General features: G+C 38.6%; 1 protein-coding gene across 1 annotated transcript; it reads right to left on the bottom strand.

The window, feature by feature from the left end:
- Nucleotides 1–3,645: 3,645 nt before the first annotated feature.
- LOC145414366 (putative gamma-glutamylcyclotransferase CG2811) lies at nucleotides 3,646–14,377 on the bottom strand. The gene is made up of 4 exons (XM_080283901.1): nucleotides 14,342–14,377; nucleotides 11,831–12,061; nucleotides 10,376–10,465; nucleotides 3,646–4,015 (listed from the first exon to the last, which is right to left on the bottom strand). The coding sequence occupies exons 2-4, from the start codon at nucleotides 12,017–12,019 to the stop codon at nucleotides 3,803–3,805; spliced, it is 492 nt and encodes a 163-aa protein (XP_080140027.1). The 5' UTR covers nucleotides 12,020–12,061; nucleotides 14,342–14,377; the 3' UTR covers nucleotides 3,646–3,802.
- Between the last annotated feature and the right edge of the window lie 306 nt (nucleotides 14,378–14,683).

Raw genomic sequence — 14,683 nt, 5'->3', positions numbered from 1 at the left:
CAACAGGTCATTATCACCACACTGGCACTCATTTTCAAAGCTTAGTTTGCTACAACAGATCATTTTACAATTTCAAGTGAAGACATCCCACTCCAGCACCATAATTTTACAGTAAGTCCTCATTAAAAGTGTATAAGTGCTTTTTTGTTAACATTAAGTCACCATATACCAGAAAAACTGCCAATTCAAGTTCACTGATGGGCCAGTTCCCCTAATTTATAGTGTCAACTGTAAAAAACAAGCAGTGTTATTTTGAAACATTTCTCTGACTTCTGACTGCTTGCATTTGTGGTATTTAAAATTAAAAGGTGGAGTATGAAAAGAATGAGTGATCGATTGAATGAAACAAAAATTCCTGTTGGCACAAAAGCCAGAGTCATATTCCACCAAACATGCTAAGAATACTTGGAATGAACTTAGGAAAAATATGCTAAAATAATTAAATTTAACTATGGGAAATAGCGAAAAAAAATAAAATAAAATAAAAGAATGGAAAGGATGCCACTTCATTTAAACAAAAATAAATCTAGAGGCATTATACTGAGGTCACTGCCACCAAACAACCTACCTAATATGAAACTTAAGAGAAAAACAGTTAAAACAACTAAAATAAAAATAATACCTGTCTGCAGTGTACTAGGTCCATGCGAGGCTGCCGTAGTTCAGAACATTAAAGGCAGGAAACCAACCTACAACCCTAGTGGTATTTTACATGACAGAGAAACCTCTGGTCACCTCCTGGATTTGAACCACTGTGCATAGGCCACAGCACTTTCTGACCCTTGAGCTCCACCTTCAGACATCACAGATAAGACTGACATATACACAAAAAAGGTATTACAGTTTGTAAAGGAAACCTGCCCCCTCTGCTAAGGACAGGATATCCCTTCCCGAGTATCATACAGTTCTTTCACTGTTACTCAGCCCGAATTTTTGTTCCTTCTGCTGCTTATGTCACATTTTTGATGGCAGGAAAGACAATGCTACTGTTATATATCCTTCCATAGCACTCCTCTGTGACTAGCAGTATATTCTAGTGATAATCGTTTATTACAGCTTATTATTGCAGCTCCCAAGATAAAGAAAAAAAACAAAGTATACAATCTTTCTCCCCATGCACTAATGACAGACAGCATGACCCACCTCCCAACTGGTGTTCAGGAGGGAAAAATGTGCGATAGGACTACTAAGAGTAAAAGAATGAAGTGGAAAGGTTAGATACAAATCAGTGATACAGTAAATGAATATGAACAAAAAGCAGTGGAGTAGTTTGGGTTAATGAAGTGGAAACATGGATTTAGAAAATTTTTGGAGAGTATATGATAGGCAATGAAAAAGCTAGGTACTAACTGGACTGGCAGATTAATTACACATATAATATGGTGTGTGCAAGTACCCATGCAGTAGTGAAGGGTGGCCTGAGTAATGAAATTTTAGCAAAGGTTGGAATGCATCCAAGAACTGCTCTGAGCCCTTTACTGTTCAGTAAAATGCTTGAGGCACTTTATAATGACTTCAGGACTCACTTCTGGAGCTGCTGTATGCTATGAACTTGCATGTTGACCGCGGAAAAATAAGGAAACCATGGAGATTATTAAGGATGCAGAGATGGAAAGGAATCTAAGGAAGTGAGAGTAAATGAGGATAAAGCAGTGGTAATGATCAATGAAGAGGAAAGTGATGCTACAGAAACAGAAGGTGTATAACTGTGTGATATGTATCAGAAGGGTGTTATACTTCATATTTATGTACTGTTTTGATAAATGAATGCACAAATGGTGTTAAAAGTAGGCTGCAGGATGTGGTCAGCTTCAAGTGTTGAGTGTATGGGTGAACCTGGGGAGATGATTAGATATGGCAGGATAGACTTGGCTGATATGACTTCGATGTGTGCATAGGAATTCTATTATCTGAGTGATATGATCCGAGCTGGAAGGGGAACTGAAGCTCACTCCACTGTATTCATTATTAAACACAGAAATTCAATATTGAGGTATCTTACGGTAGGCAGTCAACTACTGCTTCAGGATTAATGACTGAGACAACCATTTTTGCATACTGTTCCCTACAAGTGACCGGAGTCATTACTAGATACATATTTTCTATTGATATCAAATCAAGTAAATAATATCTCCTGTGTAGCTACTTGGTATTACCCCATCCTTATTACAGTATTAGATAAAGGTATTTTATGATGGCCTGGAACAGCCATATAAGAACTGGGTTACGAGGGCATAAAGGTATATTATGGTGTATGATCAAGAGACATAATCCACTACTGGTCTACCAATGTTTGCAGGCAAAAACACATGACTCATGTCAGTGTCCTTATGACTAATATCACACTTATGACTAATAAGCATTGCTGAGCCATGCCTAATAGAGAACTATGATATCAAACCTGTTCTAGTCACTGTACGTAAGTTAAAATGATTCTGTCTCCTTTTAGGTGACTGCCATTGTGGTCCACTTTACTTAAGCTCTCCCAGTCTGTCTGTCCTGGGTACTCTTCTTCAGAATGTCTCCAATGAGGGAACGCAAAGTACCGAAATTACTCATCCTATCATTATTTTTAATAAATGTGTCGTGCTGAAAGTGGCTTGAAATTCTACCTAAAGGTTCCAAATGAGGGAATGGAGAATGAAATATTAAATTAAATAAAGAAAGAATGAATGAATTTTCCATAGTAAAAACCCATTTTTCACTCACAGCATGGGCATTTGGATGCCTCTACTTCTCTAGGCCCTGCTCAAGGTAGCTTTGTTCCCTCTTTCCTCCCATATTACACAATGCAGGATTGCACGTGGAAAAAAGCTGTGCCAATGCTAAAGTAACATAAAAACAATGGAGTTCCTGATGCATTCCACAAGGGAAGTGCTGGCAATGCATCATACAGCACTCATCTTCAATGAGTAGACATGACATCAACAACCATGGGGGAAGGCTGGACACACGTACCTATGCTGGCTGTTCTGAGTTTTTGGAGTCTAGAATGATTCCCCCCCATCATCATATACAATGCAATAGTGGTGTCATAAGATGGCTGAAAGTCTCTTGCTAGAGTTTCCCCCATATTCATATCCTATGTAAAAAATAGGTATCTGGCTCACTAAAAACCACTTTCACCATTAAAAGGAACTAGAACCACCCATCTGTTTGACCCATCCAAGTTTGACATCTCAACCACTACACACTATTCTCGTTTCTCTATAAGCACAGAATTATGACAGTGCTAACCACCAACCAGGAAAGACAGAGATTGGTTCCTTGCACCTGCTGTAATTTTGATTATGGGAACCTTTTTAAACCACAGGAATCTATGGTGGGATTCTTGTAACTATTCATGGCCAAATCCCTGTTGCAACCATGATTTATTTACACAAGATGGGCAAGGAAAGGGGTGTGCATAGGCTTCTCATTTCTCCTGTTCCCCTTACAATGAACAAATCTTAGTTACAAGAGGAATATTACCACTGGTTACCGTATGTTTGTTTTCTGCAGGACGAATAAGGAGAAGAAACTGCAGAATCTGCTACGTGTCTAACCCTTTATGCAAAAATAAATCAAAGTTGTGGCAAGAGAACTGATTAAAAGTCTGTTTGAAATCCCACACCTGGGTTCTTATTACTCCTGGCCAGAGTTTCATTCAACCATATGCCCCAGTTTTTCATGTGTGAGTTAAGTCTTCCCTAGTCCTCATCCAGGGAATGATGGACTCCAAGAGATATGACTTCCTACCCTTCAGTAGAAAAATGGGATTTTTGGTCCAGAAATATACTACTTTTCCCATCAAGTTTTTACCTCAGCCACTCTTGAAATCTGTAACTTTAACATCAGTCCAATACTCAGGACCAGGTTCCTCTCGAAGGTACCTGGGAATATAAGGCTTGCTCTGGTCTCCTGGGAGGTACGATGTTAGGAAGGGCAGCTCTAGTAGATGAGGCTTGTATTTGAAAAGCAAGTACACCCAGCACTCCACCACCTCACCACTATTTTCTAGCTTAATATTCTTTAACTGTGAAAGGAAAAAACAAAGTATTAAGGTGTGATAACAAAATAATTGGCAGATCACATCAAATTGTACTGAAACTGTAATATATTTTAACAATGCTAAGTGTAGGAGAAAAAATTATGCACACACACACACACACACACACACACACACACACACACACACACACACACACACACTGTAGATAAGATTGAAAACACATAGATAAGATTGGAAAAGCACAAAGGGCAGCTACAAGTTGGGTACCAAGCTTGACAGATCTAAGCTACGACTAAATACTACAAAAATTTAATCTACCAACATTACAGGAGATAGGGAAAAGAGGAGGCATGATTATGCTATATAAATGCATCTCAGGGAAAGAGAAAATAGACATAAATGAATATATAACCTATAGGGAAGCATCAGCAAGAGGACACTGCAAAAAACTACATAAAAAGAGATGTGATAAAGATGTGCTGAAATTCAGTTTCCCAAATAGGGCAACTGATTAGAGGAATTCACTAACAAATGAAACAGTGTGTGCCAAAACTATTCATTAACTTAAGGATATGTATGATAAAAATGGATTAATACATGGGACAGTACAAGCCTGACTCATTCCTGTAAAGATACAATTAGGTAAGAACAAAAGCGCACACACACACACACACACACACACACAGCGAGATACCAGAATAATGACCTTAGAGACTAACTATGGTTAAATCCATACTGATAGTGAAAGGCAACATTTTGATTTTCAGTAAACTCAAAAACACTTGCCCACCATTACTTCATAAACTATCTCAAGTACTCATACTGTACAGGGCAGGGTTGCTGTTTTAAACAATGCATACAGGTTAAATCCATGAAAGTCAAACTGAATAATATAGCTCCCTCAGAGGACTCTGTGTATACGTACATGTAATCTAAGGATGCTGACTGATGTAAATGTAGCCATATTATTAACCCCTTAACCGCGGGGCGTCACTTACATGACGCTTGGGAGCAAGGGATCACACTGTGGGGGGTCGCTTTTGTGATTCTGTGTTATTTTGAATTCACCCGGGCTTCCAAGTGGGGGCTTGTATCATCTATCAGTACTGCCAATGTCCAACACTAGTCAGCACTCCTAATCTCATCTGTACTCCCATCCATTGTTGACAATTTAGCCATTTCTCCCCGTTCTTGACTCCCCTCCCTACCCCCCCTCCATTACCCTATCCTCTCGCCTGTCCGGCCGTGCTACGCTAAGTAAATCTTCCCTGGAATTTTTCACTGATTTCATCCATTGAAATAAGCCCTATGTCCTATTCTTATACCAAATAATATATACAAGAAAGAAATAAGGTAAGTGAGAGTGCCAAACACCTGGAATTGGCTAATTATCACCTGACAACACCTCACGTGCACTCGTTCGCTAATTTTCGCTGTTTTTTTCCCCTTGAAATATGCCCTATAATCTATTTTCGTAATAAATATACATGTAAGGAGGGAAGGGAGAAGCCTAAGTGATATTTACATTCACCTGGAACTACCTAATTTATAATGTATTGTCTAGATTTCCTGCCAATCATATCAGTGCTAAACAAAGATGTTTCAAGATCTAACATTGGTAGCTCTGAAAATATATCTCCTAAGTAGGCCTCTAATCTATTTTCGAAATAAATATACATGTAAGGAGGGAAGGGAGAAGCCTAAGTGATATTTACATTCACCTGGAACTACCAAATTTATAATGTATTGTCTAGATTTCCTGCCAATCATATCAGTGCTAGACTTAGCTGTTTCAAGAAGTAATATTGGTAACCCTGAATAACCCCTTAGCAGGCCTCCACGCTAGCCCTCCGTTATCAGGTTACTCTCAACTTCCGAAGTGAGAGTACGTATGTTTCTTCTTGCTGACTTCAAGGCCTTTTTTCACCCCCATGCAAATGGCCCTGTGACCTTTACCCCCTACTAAACCTCGTGTGGAAAGAGGTAAAGGGCTGACAATTGATAAAAGAGTGACTACGATCTTTCTATTGAGTAAAACAGTGCAAGTGGAATTGTAAAATAATGTGTAAATAATGTGTAAACAGCAAGTGAAAGTAATGAATGTAAATATACGTGAACAATGGAAAACAGTTTTATAAGTTATTTCAAGTGACAGTGCACAACACAGTGTAAATAAAATAGAAATGTAAATAACATAAATAAAATAGAGAACGTAAATAGAAATGTAAATGAGTAGTATTATAAGAATACGAGTATATACCCTAGGAGTAATGAAAGTGAAAGTTTCACTCTAGCATGTCTGAATGCTATGAGTTATGAGAGTGAAGATGAAAGTGACATTCACTCTCAATGCCAGTATACAGGACGAGAAAGTGAATGCTACGTATTTTACTGAAAGAAATTGAATCCCTACAGTGACAATAAACTAATACTACTGAAGGAAACTTATGAATAAAGACTGTAGATATATATAAGTGTTATATAGTAATAGAAATATAAAGTGTGAGGGGTTTTATGAATAATAAATGACAGACTACTAAGAGCGAACTAGTGCCAGTGCGACGATCAGACGTGCTCGTAATTTCCATTGCTTTCACAGTGTTTTTTTTTTTAGTATGGATCCCAAACTACTTGAAAATTGTAGAATAGTGTTTATAGTGTTTGTATCTGGCTGTGGTAATCATATTACGGGTTGTCGGGAAGTGTAAAGTGGAGACTTCGTTACCCTACTTCAGAGGTCTCCACAAGTCCTACGGTAACTGACGAAGGCTCAACAATCATTCCAGGAGAAAGCTGAAGGTATGTGCCATAAGCATATGTAATTTTATTATTCTAGGACTAATAACTGATTTTTGGCAAATATTTTTTGAGAGTCTGTCGGAGCCCAAATAACCCCGCGGCACACGCAAGTCATTGGTAAACAAGCCCGCGGTGTAGGGGTTAAAGGTATGTGCTCCAAAAAAATTTCAGAGAAGAGAACAGTAGTAGATTTAGAAAAATATTAACAATAATAATCTGAGGATGGCACCAAGCAGAAATATAGATTAATTTTATTACATGCCATCTTGTGTTGTTTTCCAAGAAAAACAGACATTACTACCACTACTGGTAGTTATATTATTATCACACTATTAATATTTTTTTTTTCTTTTCATCATCTAATCCAATGTTGTCCCATGAGAAGCATGGGAGCCCGGGCCTAGGCAAGCTGGTCCTGACATTTAAGATGAGAGTGACCAGCCTCACTCATCCCTAAGTGGCATTAAATGAGCATTAAATGAGCAATAAACCCAGACCATCCCTTGGATATAAACCTGCACTGGCTCAATCCGATTGAAGTGCCTTAATTACCCACTAAACCTCCATAAATTGGTTATATGGTTACCACCCAGCATAGTATATGGTTTCCTGGTGTATAGGAAACTATTTGGCTTGTCACTCAGTGCAGAGTCACCCACAGACAGAAGGATGAGGAAAGAATGAAGGAAAGACAGAAAAGAAAGGATAGAAAGAAGGAAGAGAAGAAATGGTAGGCACCCGATAGCAGCACTTATTATTATTATCATTATTATTATTATTACTATTATTGCACTTATTAATACAATCATTATTATTATTATTATTATTATTATTATTACTATTATTAGATTTATTATTATTATTATTATTATTATTATTATTATTTTCTAGGGTACATGCCCAGGTGCCCCCCCCACCCTATCTGCCACTGGATGAGAACCTCATAAATTACTATGGCTGTCTTGTATAAGATACAAAAACACCACTTCTCTAAACACAGTAATCACAAAGAAGCTACAGAACACCGAAGGAAACACAAACATCTCTTCCATTTACCTTGAAGTTCAACCTACAATGAAATTTTCAAAAAATCTTAAGTACCAACACCACACCAAAGTACCAAAATACATTTAAAACACTGACTCCACACACATAAATATGAGCTTTGCTCGAATTCGCAGCCAAAGCCAAGATATTTGGAACACAGTTAAACTTCATGCTGACCAGGGATGTCTTCGTACCTGTGGATAGTATTTTATTCTTCCTATGTCATCCATCACCTGCTCACCATCCAATCCTTTTCTGCCCCATCAGAACTGTAGGAGTCTGGGGCTAGGTTACTCAGGTGAGGGCAACCAGCTTTACTTACCTCTGAGTGGCATTAGTTGATCAATAAACTTCAAACATCTCTTGAATACAAACTCCTGTGGGCCCATTCTGGTTATAGCACCTTAAACTACTAGACACCAGGTGTCATTTGGTTATATGCCTACATACCAATGTCCAAGTTTCAATATGGATTCTGATCTATAGCCTTTTACAGGTTACAATATAATCAGCATGTATTCAACAGCACGAATCAGCTGTAGTCGGGGCATTCCATGATTAGTGCCGAGTTGATGGGGTCCCAAGTTTGAGCCCCCGTCAGGTTATAGCAAAAACTTTTCCTTCGGTTGTTATTGTGAGATTAGATAGTCTGAATGATGTGTGAATAACTATCTGGCCCGTTTCGTTTCAAATGCTGTTAACAATCCTCACACTCTCACACTTTCTTTTCCCTTGTTTCTGGAACATATCTTACCTCATCCTTCGGTACGAAAAAAGGTCACGAGGAGGAGGATCATGATGCATTAAACAGTATTCAGATTTCTGGAGGGTTATGGCCACAGCAACAAAAGTATTAATGCTTGAAGGAGGAATATCAAGAGTAATGAGGATGGTTAAGATCACCAACAAAAGCCATATGAAGGGAATCTACGCTTTTGTTTAGTAATGGGAAAGAATTTATGGCATTTCCAAGTGAAGTACAGCAGCTATAAGTGTTCAAAAATGCCAGAAGACCAAATCAAATGAGCGATAAGAGAACTGCAATTTGGAAAAACTGGCAGAACAAAGGAAAAGCACAATAGGGCCTAAGCAAGACATGCAAGCAGAAAAACACCATTCCTGATACCTGTAATTAGTCTAACACTCCACTGTTACCTGTACATATGGCAATTAGAATCTGATTATTATTAAATGGCTGATCATATTTTACATTTCAGTGGCCTCTGGTCTTGCTATTAAATGTAAGCCTTGGTCACCTGATTACTGTTTTCCAGGCAGCTCAATAGTTTGCAGCATCTCTGTTAGTCCCTTTACCCTACAGTCTTTACAAAAATCTCACCCCATGTCTTCTTAGGCTTGCCTTCAACTTTCATAATTAGCATTTATCCTAACCTAGTTAACCTCTACCATTCTCTTCACATGTCCATAACATCTCAGTTATCCTATTTGCATCATGTCACAACTATACATATTTAATACCAATCCATTCCATTAATATTACACTATCAAACCTGTCTGTCAAGGGGGCACTATTTATCCATCTCAACAGCTTCATTTCAGTTCACTCCAACCTGTTAACGTCCTCATCTTTTACTGGCCACATATTACTGCCATCACACTACTCGCAAACACTTTCCCCATTTTTTGACATGAAATACCCACATCATCAGGAGAGACAGCAGTTCTCTGATCTTTCTGCCACATTTGATCCTGGCAATGGACCTAGCCTCCACTCCACCCTCGGCACTGATCATATCTCTTAAAACACCAAAATTTCTTTATGAAACTCCAAGGAAACATCACCAAACTCTACACTATTCATCCTAACAACACTTACATGATTCCCCATACAAGTACCACACTAAAAGTTACATTCAGCAACTTTACCCGCACCCCACCTCTTCTGCACACGTTTGTTTCAGCCAGCAAACAGAATTCAGCCACCCACACCTTTCTTATACAGTATATACTGTATACAGCACAAGGTCATTTTCCACTTACCACCATGGGACCATAGTCCACCCTGATGACTGCTCCCTTAGGTTTATCCATGTTCAACCTTATATCAACACAGCAGGTGAGTAGTTTGTGTTGCTAGCTATGGAGCAGCTGGCCTGGTAGCACCAGGGTTCAAATCCTGGCACAGATGACTGGCAACACTTGATTTTCACCCTTTGTGGGCTGGTATATGAAACAAGTGCCTAGGGTAACGCCTAGGGAAGGTAAATATGGTAACCTGGATGATACAATGGACTTCTAACCCACCACAAGTTCAAAGGCCTAAGTAAAAGAGATAGGGACTGCAACTAAGCACCTCATGGTATCTGCCCCTCCTTTTATCTTACCCTAAAACCCTCTGCCTCCATTCCTTGTCCCTAATTCCCATAATGTTCCTCAACTCCCTCTCTACTATCAGCAATCAACACAAATCATCAATAGACAGCAGCTCCTAAGGAACTCCAGTAATGAACTAAGGTGACTCAAGCAGTCAAGTCAGACCTCGCCTAAAATTGGTTAGCGGATTCTGAAATTTCTTACCTTTCGCTCATAGTAATCTGGGTGGTCTTCCAGTATGTCCAAGTTACTCAGCATTTTGTCATCTACGTCATAAACTTCACCTTGAACATGCTGTAAAAAAAAATATTCTTCATATTACTACCAGGTAATCACACTGGTTATTTAACTATGGTACAGTAGTAAACTACAACAGGCACCTCAAAGATGTGTGGAGAATGACTGCAATGTACAGCTGAGAAATGTGTGTATTACTGTATCACCAACAGCAATTTTTAGTAAAATAAATCAGGAACGTAATGTTCCATTAACTCTTTAATATTTCTTATGTTGCAAAAAAAATTACTGTAATGAATGTTACTGGCACACACAAATAGTCTGGTGGCTGGCTCCATGAGTCAATTCACTGCTCTCACTGGAAAATTTTATATTCCTTGCTCTGTGCAAATACACTGACAAGGCTATATGTCTATAAAACTTGTCCCTTTCCAAGAAAGTTAAATAAAAGAAAGTAAAAATCAAGTTCCAAAGTTGACTGGATGTGTACATGAAAATCAGTACTGGTTAACACCTGGATCTCAAACTTGTGACACAAAGGACTGAAAGCGTGTACAGTACCAGACAGGTGCTGCATGCCCAACTTAACAAAGGGAGGAATGCAAGCAGGGAGTTCAGAAGACCAGTGACCTAAAATGTAGTGCAACAGGAATAGAACATTATAAAACTTGGTGAACTATCAACACTCTAAAATTCTCAGCTTCATCTCAACCACAAAATATCTCAAACAAAAATGTGCATCATAACTCCCGGAGAAAGACCATTCTGCTGGCAACAAAAAAGTGTGTGGGGGGGGAGGGGGCACACTTGTCATCTGCATCCTGTACATACTTCATCCAGCTACAGATATATTTATCCTTAATTTCTTTTGCATATACTCAACTTTCACACTTTACTTGTTCACTTATAGTATATTACCCAGGCACCTACTTGGTTTCCTGCACCTTTTGCCCTGAAATGCACTCATTTATACCTTTCCCACTGCCTTCTTTACATCCATTCTCTCCAAGTACCATATCAGCTCACTTCCTTCTACCCTTTAACAAACAGACATCCCTCCTCCACATCTTAACTTAAACGATACCCGGTACCTACAATAACATTTAAAGTGATGTAAATTTCTCCCATCCCCTCCACCATCCTCTCACTCTAGTTACACACTGCGGATGAACAGTTGTGAATACGAGTACCAATCCGCTGCATTACAATATATAATCAGACAGTGAACAATTCCTTTCAAAACTAAGTCATGTGATCATATGTAAAAATTTCATAATTACAGTATATGACTTAAATGTGGAATCATACATTATCACCGTCCACAACTATACATAAATATTTTTACACTACCGGTATATATTAATCACACAATTTTGCAACTCAATATGTATGTGTGTGTGAGTTTACCTCCCTCTGCCTTACCTTTCCAGTGCCCTCAGCTGCCAAAATGTATGGAATGTTATAGCGTGACGCAACCACCAGTGGATAAGTCTCTTCAGTAGTGCCCACGCCCACAAATCGAGCTTCTCCGTTTTCAGTATCCTCCAACCAGTGGTGATTTGGCTCATTTCGTTTTAGTGTGCCATAAACAAAGGCCAGATGCCGAGTCATGCTTGTAAAGTCACTGTGTATAAAATTCAGTCTTCCAATTTTCTGAAAAAAGAAAAATAAGAGAGGGATTGATTAAGACATAATTTGCAAGATGCAACTACATCGCAATATATTGTAATGACAAAGATGATATGCTACATGTAGATGGTACTCATGCACAGAACTTATGACCAACTCCACCATCATCAAATTACCAGTAGCTGTGCAAACTCCCACAAGCCAAAATTCAACAATCATATTCACTGAATGTGTATTATCAAAAGCACTGCACACTGCCTTCCACATTCTCATTCCTTACCAAACATCACCACATCCATCCTTCTCACATTATTTTGTTGTTTGCTTCATACTGCCATCATATAAAAATATTTCACACAACACTGCCTATCACCACAGTCAGCAGGGAAATGTTGGTAAAACTTTTGCTTGTGATAGTAACTGCATCATACCAGCACAAATCACTAAGAAGATTAATTGTCAAAATGGCCCCAAAATTTTCCTGTCAAACTAAATTAGCAGAAGGTTATTCTGGTGGTCAAGCTACTTCAGCTCCTTCACATCCATTTCCATCTAAATAGGCCAATTCTGCTTCATTCATATCATTTCAGATATTGATATGGCCATCCAGACCAATTTTGGCCCAATCAGGCCACTACAGGCTAAATCTGAGTAAGTCAGGTCCATTCAATCTTATATGATGAATCTCTGCCAAGTTATTGTAGTTAGACTTGCAAGATGACAGACACACACTCAGGAACTCAGATTGTAAAACATCTCCAACCATGACTGGATACTGTATTTAGAGAAGGTTTGTCCTTATCTTTTGGTGTCTAGTTGCCTTTTGACTCTCACTAATTTCTTTGGAAAGGATAAAGGGGGACTGCATGTATCATGTGCCAGCATGTTACACTGAGTTCACGAATTCTCTAATCTGTAAACGAGACTGGCTTCTCATCCTTACTCTGTATTTTGACAACAGGAAGCATGTCAGCACCAGACAGCATATTCATGACAGTTGCTCAATCATCATAACACATTGGCAGCAGGAAACATTTCAGCAATTGCACCACACAACAGCCAGCTATACCTGTACATCAAAATACACACATTATCATACATACCGGTATTACAATTTTACTCCCAGGCAAACAAGATGTCTCCCAACATGTTATAGATGCACAGATTAAAAGACAAACAAAATACTAAAACAAGTGGACAACAAGAAAATTATATGACAGTACTAACAGTAGGTGGCCACTATACCAATAATAAGAGCATACTAGTTAATTGCGAGATATGTAACTAAATTAGAGGAGCCCACGTGGAATGCTAAAGAATAAAGAAATGTAATCAGTGTGCACACAGAAGAGAATGATAATCACATCAGTCAATAATATGATGGGCTGAGTAATTACAAGATTTGTGATTATACTGTACAAAGATGATTACAAGATGGATATATGACTGGGAAAAAAATACTGATACAGTATATACTATGGTGATGAAAAATACAACTGCATTAGTAAAATCACTGGTTATGCAGGATTTACAATGTCTTCACAAGAGAATAAGATCTCAATAACTAGATGATGACCACATAACTAGATAGATGTTCACACATCAACACTCCATAGGCAGAGGTGGAGTTGAAGGTGGTGCGGTTGGTGGTTGCCTCTGGTGTGGATCAGGTAGACCAGGTAATACCCAATAATAATTCTTCACAGGGAAATGAGGAACACAAAATGTCTCGAGCAGGTTCTTGTATTCGAATCTTCAAAAGACTCGAATCCATGACAATGTTCAGGACACTTTGGGTTCCCTTATTGCAGTGGATACCATTATATCAATGAATAATTTGTAATGAGGTTATTCATACGAAAAATAAATATGATGTACAGTGCATGTGTTCAGTTATTGTATTTCACTGTCTCCTTTCCTAACTCTGTTGGTGCATCATCTTTATTTTATTTACCTAATATTCTGTTACTATGAATTTACTATTTACCACATACAATATTTGTGAGAAATCAGTCTCCTCAACTTCGGATACGCCTTTTGATAACCCTCAACATTTAGTTACCCAAACAGCATCAGTACTTCATCAGGATCCTCTTAACAATAAAGCTGTGTTTCCTCAAGTTATGATGTCTAGAAAGAGGTTGGGACATCAGAGGAATTTTCCATAAACACGATCTGGGTGTACAGTACTTTGTTTCGTTACAATACTTGCGTACTTCGTTATGACACATTTACAAAACTGTCAAATTATATACAATAACACTCTGAAAACCTTGTTATGATTTTGCTTTCACTCTTTCTTACCTATTTTAAGATGAAAACGGAGAAAACATAAGACACAGGCACGTTTTAATCCCACGCAGATCAGCTGACTTCTGTTTACATTTTAGCGTCGCTTATACGAGTGGAATGCCGAAGTGTGGCGTCCCGTAACCATGACAACCTCCGCGTTGGTTCTTCACAAACTATTATAACACAAACTTCCACTAGATCTAACTAAATCAAATTCTGACCTGACCGTACATTCTGTAAGTGAGAAGCCACACATCCATTCAGGCACCCCAAAAGCCCACCCCACCCATAAAAGCCACCCATCTGACCCCAAAAAACAACCCACCCACCCACTAAAAAAAGGCCACCCTCTCC

Source organism: Coenobita brevimanus, chromosome 99 (genome assembly GCF_032717465.1).
Source record: "Coenobita brevimanus isolate Jiangsu-jjx chromosome 99, ASM3271746v2, whole genome shotgun sequence".
Classification (NCBI taxonomy): domain Eukaryota; kingdom Metazoa; phylum Arthropoda; class Malacostraca; order Decapoda; family Coenobitidae; genus Coenobita; species Coenobita brevimanus.
This window is presented reverse-complemented; position numbering and strand designations above follow the sequence as displayed.

Coding starts and splice junctions, on each gene's coding strand:
- LOC145414366 (XM_080283901.1), bottom strand. CDS start 12,019: ATGACTCGGCATCTGGCCTTTGTTTATGGCACACTAAAACGAAATGAG. Junction 10,466..11,830: donor CAGCTGAGGGCACTGGAAAG/GTAAGGCAGAGG, acceptor TTTTTTTTACAG/CATGTTCAAGGTGAAGTTTA. Junction 4,016..10,375: donor CAGATTACTATGAGCGAAAG/GTAAGAAATTTC, acceptor TTCCTTTCACAG/TTAAAGAATATTAAGCTAGA.